The sequence below is a fragment of the Ceratotherium simum genome, chromosome 1 (assembly GCF_057802395.1).
Source record: "Ceratotherium simum simum isolate JZ-2026a chromosome 1, ASM5780239v1, whole genome shotgun sequence".
In the NCBI taxonomy this organism is placed as follows: Eukaryota; Metazoa; Chordata; class Mammalia; order Perissodactyla; family Rhinocerotidae; genus Ceratotherium; species Ceratotherium simum.
The window spans coordinates 57,322,423-57,339,697 of record NC_141900.1 but is presented as its reverse complement, the minus strand read 5'-3'; the positions used below and the strand labels follow the sequence as shown (position 1 = coordinate 57,339,697).

Below are 17,275 nucleotides of genomic sequence, written 5' to 3'. Positions count from 1 at the left end.
GTCTGCGGGCACACCGACGCAGGCGAGCGTCTCCTCAAACACAGCCTGTGGTTCACACTGAGCGCTGGCAGTGCTGAGTGGCTTTCATCTGGCAACTGCTCTCTCCCCCCGTGTCTCGGTCCTTCTGATCCTCTTGTTCCTCTCGGCAAACCCGTCGCGCCACTCCCAGGGCAGCGTTGTGGCCATTGCGGCAGGGAGGCTGCAGAGAGCATCCCAGTGCAGCACCACAGCTTCCCTGCTGGTCCCGAAAGGGCGCTCCCAGGGCCGTGGACATCCCGTTATTGTCTAGCAGTGGACCCTGCTGTGCCCCTTCTCTCCCACTCCCATCCAGAACTTACCATGCCACAGGGTCTGGTATCACAAGGTGGTCATCCTGCGAGGAAGCTGGGCTTTCAGTTCCTTCTCAGAAAGGCAAGACTGACTTGGCAAAGCAGCTCAGTTTCCTAGACCCCACAACTTCCCTTCAAGGTCCTATTAGGCAGTTCTTGCTGCATTCAGGGTTCCTCCCCAGTACCACACAGGAACAGAAGTCCAGGAATCTTCAGTTTTTAAAGAATTAATCAGAGAGAATGCCTCTCCCAGCTCTGTATGCTGATGAATGTATGCTCTATGTCTTGTTCCAAGTCACGGATAAAAGTTTTGACTGGGACGGGACATAAGACAGGGCCCTGTGGAACTCCGCTAGAGGCCTTTCCCCAATGTTAACATCACTATATTAGACAGAGTCTTTAAATACAGGCATTCTATCAGGAGCTAATCCACAGGCCAGAGTTCTCCAGCTTGTAAGAGGCCTTTTCTTCACATACCCTATTACTGAAACATTTCTATCAACAGGCTAGATCAGTGATGTCAAATATGTAGCACGTGGCCGACATTGCGAATGCACCACAGTCCCCTTCTCTCTGACCCTGGACACAGCTGCAAATTCTCTGCAACCTTGCACACAGGCAGCCACTCCGAATTGACACATAACATGAGACTTACTTGTTGTTTCTGAGCTGGAAGCTTGGGGATAGTGAAATCTAAGTGCTCCTGAAAATATCTACAGCCAATTTCTAAACCAACGATGCCCTTCTGCATCTCTCTGAACTGAGATCTCATTTACATGTCAGTCACTGCGGAGGTCAGATCACTATAAAGCTTTTTCATTAGTGATCTTGTTAATCTTCAGCCCTTTTGAGTTGACCTTTTCCTCCTATGACAACAGTCTTATTTCCTTAGAATCTGGGGAAAGTGCTGGAATAGAAAATGGCCTTGAGTCCTATTTCCAGCTTTCTAAATAATAACCAGTTTTTGGCTTTATAGTGCTTAACTTTTTAATTGAGATATAATTAACATATGACATTAGTTTTAGGTGTACAACATAATGATTTGAGATGTGTGTATATTGCAAAATGATCACGACAATATGTCTAGTTAACATTCATCACCATACAGTTACAAAATTTATTTTTTCTTGTGTTAACTTGTAAGATTTATTCTCTTAGCAACTTTTAAATATACAATACAGTATTGTTAACTATAGTTACCATGCTGTACGTTTCATCCCCAAGACTTATTTATTTCGTAAGTGGAAGTTTGTGCTTTTTAACCACCTTCACCCATTTTCCTACCCCCTACCCCCCTGCCTCTGGCAACCACCAATCTATCCTCCATATCTATGAGCTGTTTTTTTTTTTTTTAAGATAACCTAAGTGAGATTATATAGTATTTGTCTTTCTCTGATTATTTCACTTAGCATAATGCCCTCAAGGTCCATCCATGTTGTCACAAATGGCAAGATTTCCTTCTTTTTTATGGCTGAATAATATTCCATTGTGTGTATATACACACACACCACATTTTCTTTATCCATTCATCCATTGATGGACACTTAGGCTGTTTTCATATCTTAGATATTTTAAGTGATGCTTAAATGCTTAGCTATTTTAAGTAATTTTAAGTAATGCACAGGGGGGTGCATGTATCTTTTTTGAGTTAATGTTTTTGTTTTCTTTGGATAAATATCCAGAAGTGGCATTAGTGGATCATATGGTAATTCTATTTTTAATTTTCTGAGGAATCTCCATACTGTTTTCCATAGTGGCTGCACCAATATACATTCCCAACAGCAGTGTACGAGGGTTTCCTTTTCTCCACATCCCCTCCAACACTTATTTCTTGTCTTTTTAGTAATAGCCATTCTGATGGGTGTGAGGTGACATCTCATTGTGGTTTTGATTTGCATTTCCCTGATGATTAGTGATGTTGAGCACATTTTCCTGTACCCATTAGCCACCTGTATGTCTTCTTCAGAAAAAATGTCTATTCAGATCCTCTGCCCATTTTTAATTGATTGTTTTTTTGCTATCGAGTTCTATGACTTCTTTATTTTGGATATTATCCCCTTATCAGATACATGATTTGCAAATACTTTTTTCCCATTCGGTAGGTTGCCATTTCATTTTGTTGATGGGTCATTTGCTGCGTGGAAGTTTTTTAGTTTGATGTAGTCCCACTTGTTTATTTTTGCTTTTGTTGCCTTTACTTTTGGTGTCAAATCCAAAAAAATCATCACCAAGACCAATGTCCAGGAGCTTACTGCCTATGTTTTCTTCTAGGAATTTTATGGTTTCAGGTCTTATGTTCAAATCTTTGATCCATTTTGAGTTAATTTTTGTGTATGGTGTAAGACAGTGGTCCAGTCTCATTCTTTTGCATGTGGCTGTCCAGTTTTCCCAACACGATTTATCGAAGACAATGTCTCTTCCCCACTGCATAGTTTTGGTTCCTTTGTTGTAAATGAATTGACCGTGTATGCATGTGTTAGCCAGCACTGGTGATCAAGTGGTTAAGATTCAGTGTTCTCACCGCTGCAGCCTGGGTTATTTTCCTGGTTAGGGAACCACACCACTCATCTGTCAGTTGTCGTATTGTGGCAGCTGCGTGTTGCCGTGAAGCTGAAAGCTATGTCACCAGTGTTTCAAATACCAGCAGGGTCACCCATGGTGGACAGGTTTCAGTGGAGCTTCCAGACTAAGACAGACTGGGCAAAAGAATGTGGCCACTTCCAAAAAAATTGGCCATGAAAACCCTATGAATAGCAGCAGACCATTGTCTGATATAGGTGAAAAGATGGCACAAAAATACTAGGCAAGGTTCCACTCTGCTGTACATAGGGTCTCTAGAAGTCAGAATCAACTTGATGGCACTAACAACAAATGCGTGGGTTTATTTCTGGGCTCTCTATTCTGTTCCATTGATCTGTGTGTCTGTTTTTATGACAATACCATACTGTTTGGATTACAATAGCTTTGTAATATAGTTTGAAATCACTGAGCGTGATGCCTCCAGCTTTGTTCTTCTTCCTCAAGATTGCCTTGGTTGGGCCGGCCCCATGGCTTAGCAGTTAAGTGTGTGCGTTCCGCTACTGGCGGCCCGGGTTCGGATCCCGGGCGCGCACCGACGCACCGCTTCTCTGGCCATGCTGAGGCCACGTCCCACATACAGCAACTAGAAGGATGTGCAACTATGACATACAACTATCTACTGGGGCTTTGGAGGAAAAAAAAAGAGGAGGATTGGCAATAGATGTTAGCTCAGAGCTGGTCTTCCTCAGCAAAAAGAGTAGGATTAGCACAGATGTTAGCTCAGGGCTGATCTTCCTCACAAAAAAAAAAAAAAAAAGATTGCCGTGGCTATTCAGGGTCTTTTATGTTCCATATAAATTTTAGGTTTGTTTGTTCTATTTCTGTGAAAAATGCCATTGGAATTTGGATAGGGATTGCATGGAATCTGCATATTCCTTTTGGTAATATGGACATTTTAACAATATTAATTCTTACAGTCCATGAGCACAGGGTATCTCTCCATTTATTTGTGTCATCTTCAACTTGTTTCATCAATGTCTTATGGTTTTCAGTGTACAGGTCTTTCACCTCCATGATTAAATTTATTCCTAGGTATTTTATTCTTTATGATGCAATTATAAGTGGGATTGGTTTTTTTTCTTTTTTTTTATGAGGAACATCAGCCCTGAGCTAACATCCATGCCAATCCTCTTTTTTTTTTTTTTTTTTTTTTGCTGAGGAAGACTGGCCCTGGGCTAATATATGTGCCCATCTTCCTCCACTTTATATGGGATGCTGCTACAGCATGGCTTGATAAGTGGTGCCTCAGTGCACGCCCGGGATCTGAACCCTGGGCCGCTGTAGCAGAGTGCGTGCACTTAACTGCTATGCCACGGGGCCAGCCCCTGGGATTGTTTTCTTAATTTCTCTTTCTGATAGTTCATTATTAGTGTATAGAAACACAACAGATCTTTGTATATTGATTTTGTATCCTGCAACTTTACTGAATTGTTACTGAATAGTTCCAACAGTTTTTTTGCGGAGTCTTTAGGGTTTTCTATACAGGCATACCTTGCTTTATTGTACTTTGCTTTATTCTGCTTCACAGATATTGCGTTTTTTACGAATTGAAGGTTTGTGGCAACCCTGCATCGAGCAAGTCTATCAATGCCATTTTTCCAACAGCATTTGCTCACTTTGTGCCTGTGTGTCACGTTTTGGTAATTCTCACAATATTTTAAACTTTTCCATTATTATTATATATGTTATGGTGGTCTGTGATCAGTGATCTTTGATGTTACTATTTTAATTGTTTTGGGGCACCACGAACTGTGGCCATATAAGTTGGCAAACTTAATTGATGAATGTTGTGTGTGTTCTGACTGCTCCACCGAGCAGCCATTCCCCAGTCTCTCTCCCTCTCTTCAGGCCTCCTTATTCCCTGAGACACAACAATATTGAAATTAAGCCAATTAATAACCCTACAATGGCCTCTAAGTGTTCAAGTGAAAGGAAGAGTCACACGAGTCTCACTTTAAATCAAAAGCTAGAAGTGATTAAGCTTAGTGAGGAAGGCATGTCGAAAGCCGAAATAGGCCGAAAGCTAGGCCTCTTGCACCAAACAGTTAGCCAAATTGTGAACGTGAAAGAAAAGTTCTTGAAGGAAACTAAAGGTGCTATTCCAGCGAACATATGAATGATAAGAAAGCAAAACAGCTTTACTGCTGACATGGAGAAAGTTTTAGTGGTCTGAATAGAAGGTCAAACCAGCCACAACATCCTCTTAAACCAAAGCCTAATCCAGAGCGAGGCCCTAACTCTCTTCAATTCTATGAAGACTGAGAGAGGTGAAGAAGCTGCAGAAGAAAAGTTTGAAGCTAGCAGAGGTTGATTCATGAGGTTTAAGGAAAGAAGCCGACTCCAGAACATACAAGTGCAAAGTGAGGCAGCAGTGCTAATGTAGAAGCTGCAGCAAGAAGATGTAGCTAAGATAATTCATGAAGGCATCTACACTAAACAGCAGATTTTCAGTGTAGAATAAACAGCCTTCTATTAGGAGAAGATGCCGTCTAGGACTGTCATGCCTAGAGAGGAGAAGTCAATGCCTGGCTTCAAAGGCCAGGCTGACTCTCTTGTTAGGGGCTGATGCAGCTGGTGACTTCAAGGTGAAGCCAATGCTCATTTACCACTCTGAAAATCCTGGGGCCTTTTATGCTCTGCTTGTGCTCTATAAATGGAAAAAAGCCAGGATCAGAGCACATCTGTTTACAACATGGTTTACTGAATATTTTAAGCGCACTGTTGAGACCTATTACTCAGAAAAAAAGATTCCTTTCCAAACATTACTCCTCATTGATAATGCACCTGGTCACCCAAGAGCTCTGATGGAGATGGACAATAATATTAATGTTGTTTTCATGCCTGCTAACACAACATCCATTCTGCAGCCCCTGGATCAAGGAGTCATCGTGACTTTCAAGTCTTATTATTTCTTTCTTTCTTTTTTTTTTTTTTTGTGAGGAAGACTGGCCCTGGGCTAACATCCATGCCCATCTTCCTCTACTTTATATGGGACGCCGCCACAGCATGGCTTGACAAGTGGTGTGTCCCTGCACTCCCGGGATCTGAACCGGCGAACCCTGGGCCGCCGCAGCAAAGCACACGCCCTTAACCGCTTGCGCCACGGGGCTGGCCCTCAAGTCTTATTATTTAAGAAATACATTTCATAAGGCTATAGCTGTCATAGATAGTTATTCCTCTGATGGATCTGGGCAAAGTAAATTGAAAACTTTCTGGAAAGGATTCACCATTCTAGATGCCATTAACAACATTTGTGATTCATAGGAAGAGGTCAAAATATCAACATCAACAGGAGTTTAGAGGAAGTTGATTCCAACCCTCAAGAATAACTTGGAGGAGTTCAAGATTTCAGTAGAGGAAGTAACCACAGATGTGGTGGAAATAGCAAAAGAAGAATAATTAGAAGTGGAGCATGAAGATCTGACTGAGTTGCTGCAATCTCATGATAAAACTTTTTTTTTTTTTTTTGTGAGGAAGATCAGCCCTGAGCTAACATCCACATCAATCCTCCTCTTTTTGCTGAGGAAGACTGGCCCTGGGCTAACATCTGTGCCCTTCTTCCTCCACTTTATATGGGACACCGCCACAGCATGGCCTGACAAGCGGTGCGTCGGTACATGCCCAGGATCTGAACCCGGAGTGCGCGCGGAGTGCGGAGTGCGCGCACTTAACTGCTACGCCACCGGGCCGACCCCCTCATGATAAAACTTTAATGGATGAGGAGTTGCTTCTCATGGATGAGCAAAGAAAGTGGTTTCTTGAGATGGAATCTATTCCTGGTGAAGACGCTGTGAAGATTGTTGAAATGACAACAAAGGACAGAATATTATATAAACTTAGTTGATAAAGCAGTGACAGAGTTTGAGAGGATTGACTCCAATTTTGAAAGAAGTTCTGTGAGTAAAATGCTATCAAACAGTGTTGCATACTACAGAGAAATTGTTCATAAAACGAAGAGTCAATCAATGTGGCAAACTTCATTGTTGTCTGTTTTAAGAAATTGCCACAGCCACCCCAGCCGTCAGCAACCACCACCCTGATCAGTCAGCAGCCATCAACATTGAGGCAAGACCCTCCACTAGCAAAAAGACTATGACTCGCTGAAGACTCAGGTGATGGTTAGCATTTTTTCATAATAAAGTACTTTTAATTAAGCTATGTACATTGTTTTTTTAGACATAATGCTATTGCACATTAATACACTACGGTATAGTGTAAACACAACATTTATATGCCCTTGGAAACCAAAGAATTCTTGTGACTCGCTTTATTGCAATATTCGCTTTATTGCAGTGGTCTGGAACCGAACCTGCAATATCGCCACGGTATGCCTGTATATAACATGCCATGTGCAAATAGTGACAGTTGTACTTCTTCCTTTCTGACTTGGATGTCTTTTATTTCCTTTTCTTGCCTAATTTCTCTGGCTAAGACTTCCAATACTGTGTTGAATACAAGTGGTGAGAGTGGGCTTCCTTGTCTTGTTTCTGATCTTAGAGTGAAGGCTCAGCTTTTCCCCATTGAGCATGATGTTTGTGGTGAGCTTGTCATATATGATCTTTATTCTGTTGAGGTGTGTTCCCTCTATACCCACTTTGTTGAGTGTTTTTATCATAAATGGATGTTGAATTCTGTCAGATGCTTTTTCTGCATCTACTGAGATGATCATATGATTTTTATCCTTCATTTTGTTAACATGGTGTATCATATTGATTGATTTGCAGATGCTGAAAACCATCTTTGCATCCCTGGAATAAATCCCACTTGATCATGGTGTGATCCTTTTCTTTCTTTCTTTTTGTGTTTGAGGAAGATTAGCCCTGGGCTAACATCCGTGCCCATCTTCCTCCACTTTATATGGGATGCTGCCACAGCATGGCCTGAGCGTCGGTGCGTGCTCAGGATCCGAACCTTGGGTCGCCAGCAGAGCACACGCAATTAACCGCTACGCCACCGGGCTGGCCCCGATCCTTTTCATGTATTGTTGAATTCAGTTTGCTACTATTTTGTTGAGGATTTTTGCATCTATGTTCATCAGGGATATTGGCCTGCAATTTTCTTTTCTTGTGGTGTCCTTGTCTGGTTTTGATATCAGGGTAATGATAGCCTTGTAAAATGAGTTTGGAAATGTTCCTTCTTTTTTTTTGGAAGACGTTGAGAAAGATTGGTATTAATTCTTGAAACATTTGGCAGAATTCACCAGTGAAACCTCTGGTCCTGGACTTCTGTTTGTTGGAAGGTTTTTGATTACTAGTAAGTAGACTGAATCAATAATCAGTGTGTTCAGATTTTCTGTTTCTTCCTGATTCAGTCTTGGTAGCTTGTATGTTTCTAAGAATTTATCCATTTCTTTTAGGTTGTCCAATTTGTTGGCGTATAATTGTTTATAGTAGTCTCTTATGATCCTTTGTATTTCTGTGGTATCAATTGTAACATCTCTTTCATTTCTGATTTTGAGTTCTCTCACTTTTTTTCTTGGTGGGTCTAGCTAAAGGTCTGTCAATTTTGTTTATCTTTTCGAAGAACCAGGTCTTAGTTTCATTGATGTTTTTAGTCTGTATTTCATTTACTTCCCTCTGATCTTTATTTCCTTCCTTCTAGTAACTTTGGGCTTTGTTTGTTCTTCTTTTTCTAGTTTCTTGAGGTGTCAAGTTAGGTCGTTTGAGATTTTTCTTATTTTTTGAGGTAGCCATTTATTGTTATGAACTTCTCTCTTAGAACTGCCTTTGCTGCATCTCTTAAGTTTTGGTATTTTGTATTTCCATTTTCATTTGTCTCAAGGTATTTTTTGATTTCTCTTTTGAATTCTTCTTTGACCCATTGGTTGGTCAGTAGCATGTTGTATAATGTTGTGAATTTTCCAGTTCTTTTCTTGTAATTGATTTTTAGTTTCATACCATTGTGGTTAGAAAAGATGCTTGATATGATTTCAATCTTCATAAATTTATTAAAACTTGTTTTGTGACCTAACATAGAATCTATCTTGGAGAATGTTCCATGTGCACTTGAGAATGTGTATTCTATTGCTTTTGGATGGAATGTTCTGTATGTATCTGTTAAATCTTCCTGATCTGGGGTAAGGGCCTCCTTGAGAATTTGTTGAAAACTGTGGACCCTCTCTTTAGGCAAATGCACACACGAGATTTATATGGAATTTTAGGATCATACCCCAGGGCTGCCCCAACCTCCTAGCAGCCTTCTTCTCTTGGGAATGGGCCATGTTTCATTGTACTTTGCTGGATCACAGCCTCAGCAACACACTACCACTTATAAATAAGGCTGCTAATAAATTCAGGAGAGGGAGTGAGTTCATAAGTGGTCCCTGGGCCAAATGATTCAGCAGGTGACTCTTTTTTCTCTTTTGCCTTTTCAGCTCAAAGCTTGTAGCCTGAGGGACTGGGTACTTTTAGGACTTGCATCTCTTTTACCCTAGGAGATATTTAAAATCCACTTTGAATAACACTGACCTGGATTTCCTTTTCCTGGGGCTTTGCAGGGCCCTCTGGCCACTGGTGCCCTTGTGTCAAGCTAGCAGTGGGCCGGGGGCCCTGCACAGTCCTGTGCTCAGAGGTCTGCTGTGCCACCCCTTGATCAGGCCACATTGCATTTTTCTCCCCAAAATGACTAGTGACCCGGGTAGAATCCTTTATAGTTTACTCAGTTCTCTGATATATGCAAAAAAAAAAAAAAAAAATCTATGGTCAGTGAAATGAAGAAACATACTCACAGAGGTATACCCAAGGTCACACACCAAGTATGTAGTGGGGCTCAAACATAGCTCTTGTCACCAAATCCCAAGTTCTTTCTACTTTTCCATGCTGATTCACTTTTCCCTTAGTCTGTACAGTTCCTCCTCGTTGGCAAATTGAATGTGAAGGAATATCCTCTGGTGAACACAGAGCTGGTTACCTGGTTCCAGCAGCTATTTTCTAAACGCCCTTTGCTGCCTGTTTAGCATCATTCATTCGTTTATTCAACAATCACGAGCATATCCTCTGCCCGGCTGATGGAAGAGTGCCCAAGCATAAATTAGGTACAATCCCGGGGCTGGCTCAGTTCCCACGGATGTTTTTTTTGACCATGATTTTTGTCTCCTGCAGAAATGCCAGATAACGCAGCAGCTCTGCTGGGCACTTGCTGTAAGCTCCAGATTATTCCTATGCTGTGCCACTTGGTAAGGAACCTCCCACATGACACCTGGGGATGGGCAGGAATGGGGAGATGATGAGGAGATGGACACCTAACAGCTGATAAGACACCTCTAGGCTTTCTCATCCTCAACAGCCATTCAAAATAAGTTAAACAGATATTATTATTAACCCCACTTTTTTTACACTCCACCCACACCACACACCCCAGGAAGACTGAGGCCCAGAAGGGGGAAAGGATTTGTTTGAAGAACTTACTAACAGGGCTAGGACTCCAACCTTGTCTTTACACTCTAAATCTCATGCTTTTCCCATTGTTTGGAGAGAATTTTTGCCAAGGCTTGGTGAAATGTTGCAGGGAAGAGGCCTGGCACCATATCATTTGCAGTGGCAGTTCTGTGGCTGGACCAGTTTGATTCAGCTCTGCATCTAATTCACCAGGGAGGTATTCAAGAGGACTGCTTTGTCTCAGGGAGACATTTCATTCTCTTAGGAATGTCATTAGCTTTGTGCCCTCTGGAAATGTCATGGTAAGAGCAAGAGTTAGGTAATGATGAACTTAGCCCCCTGAGAGTCAAGGTTAAGCTTTCCTGTTTAAATTACAAATTGGGTCATTACTAGAAGGAACCATCAATAGGCTGCCCAGAAACCACTCTAATTGACAGCTCCTCTAATGTAGCCTCTGCAGGTGCTGCTCAGCCTGGGGCAGAGTAGCAGAGCCTACCTGGCTGGATTATTTTAAGGTCTGGTTATTAAGGGCCAAGGCCAGCCTCAAGCTCATGTAGCCTCAAAGGACCAAAGCTCAGAGCCCTGCTCCCCGATCTGGGAAGCAGGTATTGGGGTAGACTGCCTAGATAGGACCCTCAAATTTGTTAAGTGTCTACTTTAGGAACTTCCAGCACTATGGTTAGTGCCTTTCGTACTTCTTTGCATAGCAAAGACACGTACAGCAAGGCATCAATTCCGAGGGGCAATTTAGATGTCATGCACGACTGAAAGCAGATTCTACCCGCCCAGAGAATGCTGCGTCCTTCTGCTTTGACCACAGAAATGGAACTACTCGAAAACATGCCAGCATGTGTGTCCTGAGGCCAGCTGGGGGTAAAGGCTGGTGGAATAGTTTGGTTATGGAAACAATACGTATCATTATCTAATTGTCTGCAATGATGAGCATGACAGTTCATCATAGCTGGGCTATGACAGTTTCATAGCCCCGCTTCCTTTTGCAGCAACTGAGTGCTTAGCATTTCCCAAGTTAGAGCCTTACCATGTATTGATAAAGTCATCAACTGCATTCAGGAAGCATATAAAAAAATACTGCGAAGACCATATTAGCTAACTCCCTCTCCCAACAAACTCACACTGAGCTGTCATCTTCCTTGCAGATCAGCTCGAGGATTTGATCTTTGTGTTGCTTCCAAGTTCTGCTCTGTTAGTGTTCTAAGAGTAGCCATTAGGACACACCTGAAGTTCTAGCATGGCTGGTATTCTACTTTGGTACAAAACTACCCACCCATAGAGACATTTGTTTGCCTTTGTGGGGCTGCTCCACATATGTAAAGAAATAATTTCTCTTTAAAGACCTTTCTGGGTGTCTTCACACAACCTTCCCTAGATATTGCAACAACTCTTCTTAAGACAGCGAGGCTCCTGCCCCCTGAATTGAGTATCATGTATTTCTTACAGGAATTTACTTAGAACAGGGTACAAAAATCTACCTGCATTCCTGTCTTTTCTTGTCTGGTGACCAGAGTAACCTTGAGAGGCTTTCTGAAGGGCTTTTGAGAGAACAGTGTCAGATACACTAACACATTTGTCATCCGGGTGAGAGAACTGGTAAGAAGGTGAGTTAAAATCATCAACAGAGAATGTTAATTCACCCCCCCACCCTGTGGGTGACTGTAGTCTCTTTTATACCTAGAAGTGCCTCTGGGCACTTGGGGTTGGCAGATATTCAGAGAAGGAGGCTGGATGTTGCTCAGCACTTCTCCTCCAGGCCCAGAACGCAGAGCCAGCGGTGCTGTTGGCAGTCTGCAGCCTGTGCTGGTGGAGCGCACTCTTAAATTGCTGGGAGGGATGTGGTGCTCGTGGCCTAATCCACTCTCTACAGCATAATCCACAGTTCACGGTCTGGGCCAAATGGTAACGTTAAGCCTGCAGTTACACTGCATGAGTTGTATTTGGCGAATCTACAAGCTGTAGATTTGTAAGATCAATTTTGATAATAGACACACAAGTACTTTTATATTCAAATGAGTGCTGCCCTTCAGCCATGGGGCAAGCTGTGTATTACTTTCGGTAAGGTTACCCCTGTTCAGAACATTTCTGGAATTCTTTTGGATTCCCTTCAGATTCAGTTAAAATTCACACATACTTTATAGGCTTACTTCATTTTTAAAAATTTTACGCTCCACATTATTAATCTGATCTGGTTCTGAATGCCTGTTTAAAAATCAAATCTACTGGAAAATTTGTAATTACTGAAGATTAAAACACAGTAAGTGTCACAGGCACTGATCAAGATCCTAAAAGCTAAGTTTCAAACGTTCTGAGCAGTCGCAATTAGAGCAGCATCCGAAGTGACCTCTCTGAAGAACTTTCATTCCACACATTGAGGGTCTATGTTCTAGGCAGGAAAAGGTGAACATGACAAACCAGGTCCCTTCTCTCCTAAGCAGCTTAGGTTTTAGTAAACAGACTGAAGAGTTGAATATCAAGAAGATAATTTCAGGTAGAGTAAGCATATGAAGACAATATAGTAATGTAATAGTGGCTGGGATATGGGGCAGGGAGTGGATCAATAGAGAGGGGATTAGGAAGGCCCTTCTGCCATGGCATTTCCACTGACAACTGAGAGATGAGGAGGAAAGGTCTGTGTGGCTCCCTGGAGGGAGAGTATGCCAGGTAAAGGAATAGCAAGGACAAAGGTTCCTGAGGCAGGAAGCAGGACTAACTAAACTACAGAACCGACCCCTTTGAGGAGTTCATGCAAAGATGTAAGAAATTCTATCTTCATTAAGATAAAAATTCAGACCAATCTTACATACTGTGTGCATGAGCAAGTTACATTCTGAAATTTCTAATCTACTGGAGGTAATGGATCTACTAGAAGGTAGAGTTCAGAGAGGGGGGATTCAGATAGAGGACTCCAGGCAAACTGGAAAAATCAAGCCTGAGATCCTGGCCTGGGTCAAATATGTCTTGTTACATCTTAAGGGGTTTCCTGCTCCTAAAAAAACACACTTTTTTTTCATAATTAGCTAGAAGTGCATTACTATTCAACTATTTGGATTTTCTATAACATTTTTAAGTGAATTTGTGTAAATGTGTCATTTCAGCTCCGTGCTCTGTCTGAGGATGGAGTATCTGATCTTGAAGACCCAGCCTTGGCTCCTCTGAAAGATACAGAAAGGTTTGGGATTGTGCAGCGTCTGTTTGCCTCAGCCGACATCAACGTGGAGAGACAGCAGTCGTCCGTGAAAGCCGTCACCCCGAAGGACCCTAACGTTTTCCCACTAATTCTTTACATAAGCCTGAATGGACTCTGCGCTTTAGGTGGAGCACATTAATAATGTCATATAGCGAATTACAAATACATGTCATCGGCCAAGGCTGAGTATTGTTAAGATACACTTTGGGGATTAGGTCAGATCTACGTTAAAAGTTGATCAAGGAAATGAATTTACAAAACAGTTTAAGAAGTGGTGACTTTTTGCACTATGAATCACCTCGAGTTTAGCCATCTGTAAAGTCTCTTTTTCATAAGGGCTCTCCTGTGCTGGTGACACAGTGTCCAAGTTAGACTCCAGCACCTGGAGAGTTGGAGGAGGGTTGGAAATTCTAAGCTACTATACATTCAGACCTTTTTTCTGCAGAAAAATAGGTCCATCTATCACTTTCTTATATTTCCCACTTTCTTTCTGTTATACAAAAACTGATGAGTCTGATGCTTTGATCCCAAATTTCGTTTTAAACTGTGAATGCTATGGGAAGGCAATTTCTCTTTCTAAAGAGGCTATGTTTTGGATGTGCTGTATGCCATGTGGTAAATGCCACTAGAGTACATATATTCTTCTGCTAAACAAAATTAGACTAAAATAATCTAACAGCAGGATACTCTTCCTTAGGGGTCTAGCTATATGCCTTTTATTTGACTTTGCCATGCTTTCCTGGACATACTAATTCTATGTCTAGAACAACGTGCTGATTTCCCATGCATTCTGGATGTTTAATTTGTAAAATACTACATATTGTATCAAAGGAAACTTTGAATTGTGTATATTTTGCTTTTTATTCTGTTTTGATATCCTTCTACTATAAATAGCTTGGACTGTCTCCCTAGTGCCCCCGATTCCATTGCTAATATCCACTGGGGACCTGAAGCTCCTTCTGCTTTCCCTTAGCAAAAAGTAGCTAGCCTTACCGCTAGAATTTGTCTTGCTTTAGAGCAGGGAGGCAGTGGGGATGAGGAGGAGCAGTTGATGGAGACAAATGTTACTCAGCATGTGTTTTTTACCTCAACGTCATCTGCTTACTCCCTCCTGCCCTTCAGATTTTAATGAGCACTAACAAGGAAGAAATGAAGCAAACAACCCTTTTATCACTTCTATTAAAAATGAGACTGAACCTTATGCAAATACTTATGATACATGAGAAAAAAAGGATACAGAGTTGTATGCTGTGGTAGCAACATAAAAAATAAGCACCTTATACACAAATTGGAAAAGAATATGCAAAAGTGAAAACAGTTGTGCTAAAATGGTGGCAGTATACATGCCTTTTTGTCTGGTTTTCTGAAATAAAGAACTGCAGACAGACTGTGTCATATGAATCTACTCGTGTAAAAACGAGATATACAAGTATCACAATGCATGGGAAACCTTGTTTAAGAGTTCATCAGAAACCCAAGAGTGGCTCCTTTGGGGAGAGGATTTAGAGGTTGGGATAAGAGGCAGAGGGGTGGTGGGTCACCTTTCTAGTCTTTTTAGAATTTTGTATGTATTATCCTCTAAATTTAAAACAAAACACTGGGGGCCAGCCTGGTGGTGTGTAGTGGTTAAGTTCGCATGCCCTGTTTCAGTGGCCCGGGGTTCACAGGTTCGGATCCCTGGCATGGACCTATGCACCGTTTATCATGCCATACTGCGGCAGGCGTCCCACATATAAAGTAGAGGAAGATGGGCACAGATGTTAGCCCAGGGCCTATCTTCCTCAGCAAAAAGAGGAGGATTGGCAACGGATGTTAGCTCAGGGCTAATCTTCCTCACCAAAAAAATAAATAAAACAAAACACCAAAAACTAAAGACAGACTTCAGGCAGAAAGAAAAGATGCCACTGCACAAGTGCCGAAAGTTTGGGTTACATCAACCAGGCAACCAAAGCATTTGGCTGTTTCCACAGTTGCCCTAAGACTGGCCAGTTATCCTGCTGGATTGTGTTGTAAAAATTAGCTGTTGAAGAGGACAGAGCCTTATACTGCTACAGGGGTTCCCAGCCCCCCAGTGACTGCTGCGCTTCTTAGCAGACCCCCCACTGGGATGTGGTGGGCAAAGAAATGATTAAGTGCCTGGCATGCTTGAGTGAGGGTGAGATTGGGCCTACAAAAGGTTCTTATAACTGGTAACGTCATCATTACCTATTATTATTAATTTTCAATGTACCTTTATTTACTGCTTGAGATCAAGAACCGTACTTTTAAAAATAGATTTGGAATAATTAGTTCCGGTAGCCCAGGATCACCCAGAAAACAGTAAATAGAATAATATTTCCTGGAACAGAACAGGACAGCCACCTTAAGTCAATGTTTCCGCGACCACTTCCTTTTCATAAAAGGCTCCAGGAAGAAACACTGACATTAGCTAGTGTGGTATGGCCTGATAATGGCCCCTCAAAGGTGTCCAGGACCTAATAATCCTGGAACCTATGAATATGTTGCCTTATGTGGCAAAAGGGGACTGCACAGGTGTTTTTAAGGTGATGGACCTTGAGATAAACGAATTATCCTGGATTATCTGGGTGGGCCCTTAAAAAAGAGAAGGCAGAGGGTCAGTGAGAGAGACTTGGCCAAGGAAAATGCAGGCAAGATGAGGCGTGAGAAGGATTGAGTGCAGTTGCTGGCTCGGAAGACAGAAGAGGTCAGTTCAAGGACGAGAGGGCAGTCCATCCGACAGCCAGTAAGGAAGCAGGGACTTCAGGTCTACAACTGCACGGAACTGTAGTCTGCTAACAGCCCGCAAGAGCCTGGAAGCAGATTCTCCTCCAGACCTCCACATGAGCCAGAGCAGGCCCTGGGAGACATCTTGATTTTAGCCTGGTGAGACCTGTGTTGGATTTCAGACCTACAGAACTGAGATAAGTTTGTGTTTAAGCAGCTAAATTTGTGGTAATTTGTTACTGCCGGGATAGAAAACTGACAGGTAGCATAAGATGAAAGAATGATATTTATATGAAACCTAATTCTCTTGCAGACATCAGAAATACAGTGGACTAGCAATTTCTGACGTACGAGGTATGGAATCCCAGAAACTAGCTTGGGAAAGAGTTGCAAAGTACCTTCTCTGGAAGCCGTCTTCCTGCACTCACCCAGTGACGCCTCCATCTCTGGCCAGCCTGGTGGGTCCACCTCTCTTTGCCCTGCAGGCCCCAGGGCTGAGCTGTGTGCCACAGCAGGCGTTGTCTTCCCCACCAGGGTTTCTCTTTCTTGGCTGGCTGGGAAATGGTCCTGCATCACATGCCATCTAACCACAGGGCCTTTTCTCGATCCTTTATTTTAATCTTCCCTGTCTCTGAAACTCTTTCCTTGAGTATGTTGTCTTTGAAAGGCACCGAATCGTTTGGGCTGGGACAGAGGAAACAACAGTTAGAGTTTCCTTGTTAAAGAAGAGAGGCAGGTGAAAAATTTATATATTCATTTTGGTGGGAAAAACTAAATGCCATGAGGCTATTTACAAAGACTATTAGCATTTAAAAGAAATTACCAAGCTAATTTGATATCCTCTGTATTGTATTATCTCTAAACCTTAGTTCTACCTATAAATGAAACACATTTTTTCCAATATTAAATATTTATTTTTTTTATATATACAAAAATATTTTACCAAGAGTATGCAATGTCACAGATGGAACACTTCAATAATTTTTGTTTTGGACAGCATATGGAAATATGTGAAAAGAAATTTATAGGGACAGTTTCTGAAAAATCAATAATTATACTGCAGG

The 17,275-nt window shown here is 42.0% G+C and overlaps 1 protein-coding gene across 2 annotated transcripts in view; it reads left to right on the top strand.

Annotated features, from left to right (window-relative positions):
- The window catches only part of GSDME (gasdermin E), a 119,078-nt gene extending 104,089 nt beyond the window's left edge, over positions 1–14,989 (top strand). For both annotated transcript variants that reach the window (XM_004418912.3, XM_087429047.1), the window contains exons 9-10: positions 10,010–10,083; positions 13,396–14,989. In XM_004418912.3, coding sequence (XP_004418969.1) covers positions 10,010–10,083; positions 13,396–13,626 — 305 coding nt within the window. In that variant the 3' untranslated portion in view covers positions 13,627–14,989. The remainder of the gene's footprint in view (positions 1–10,009; positions 10,084–13,395) is intronic.
- The last annotated feature ends 2,286 nt before the right edge of the window (positions 14,990–17,275 follow it).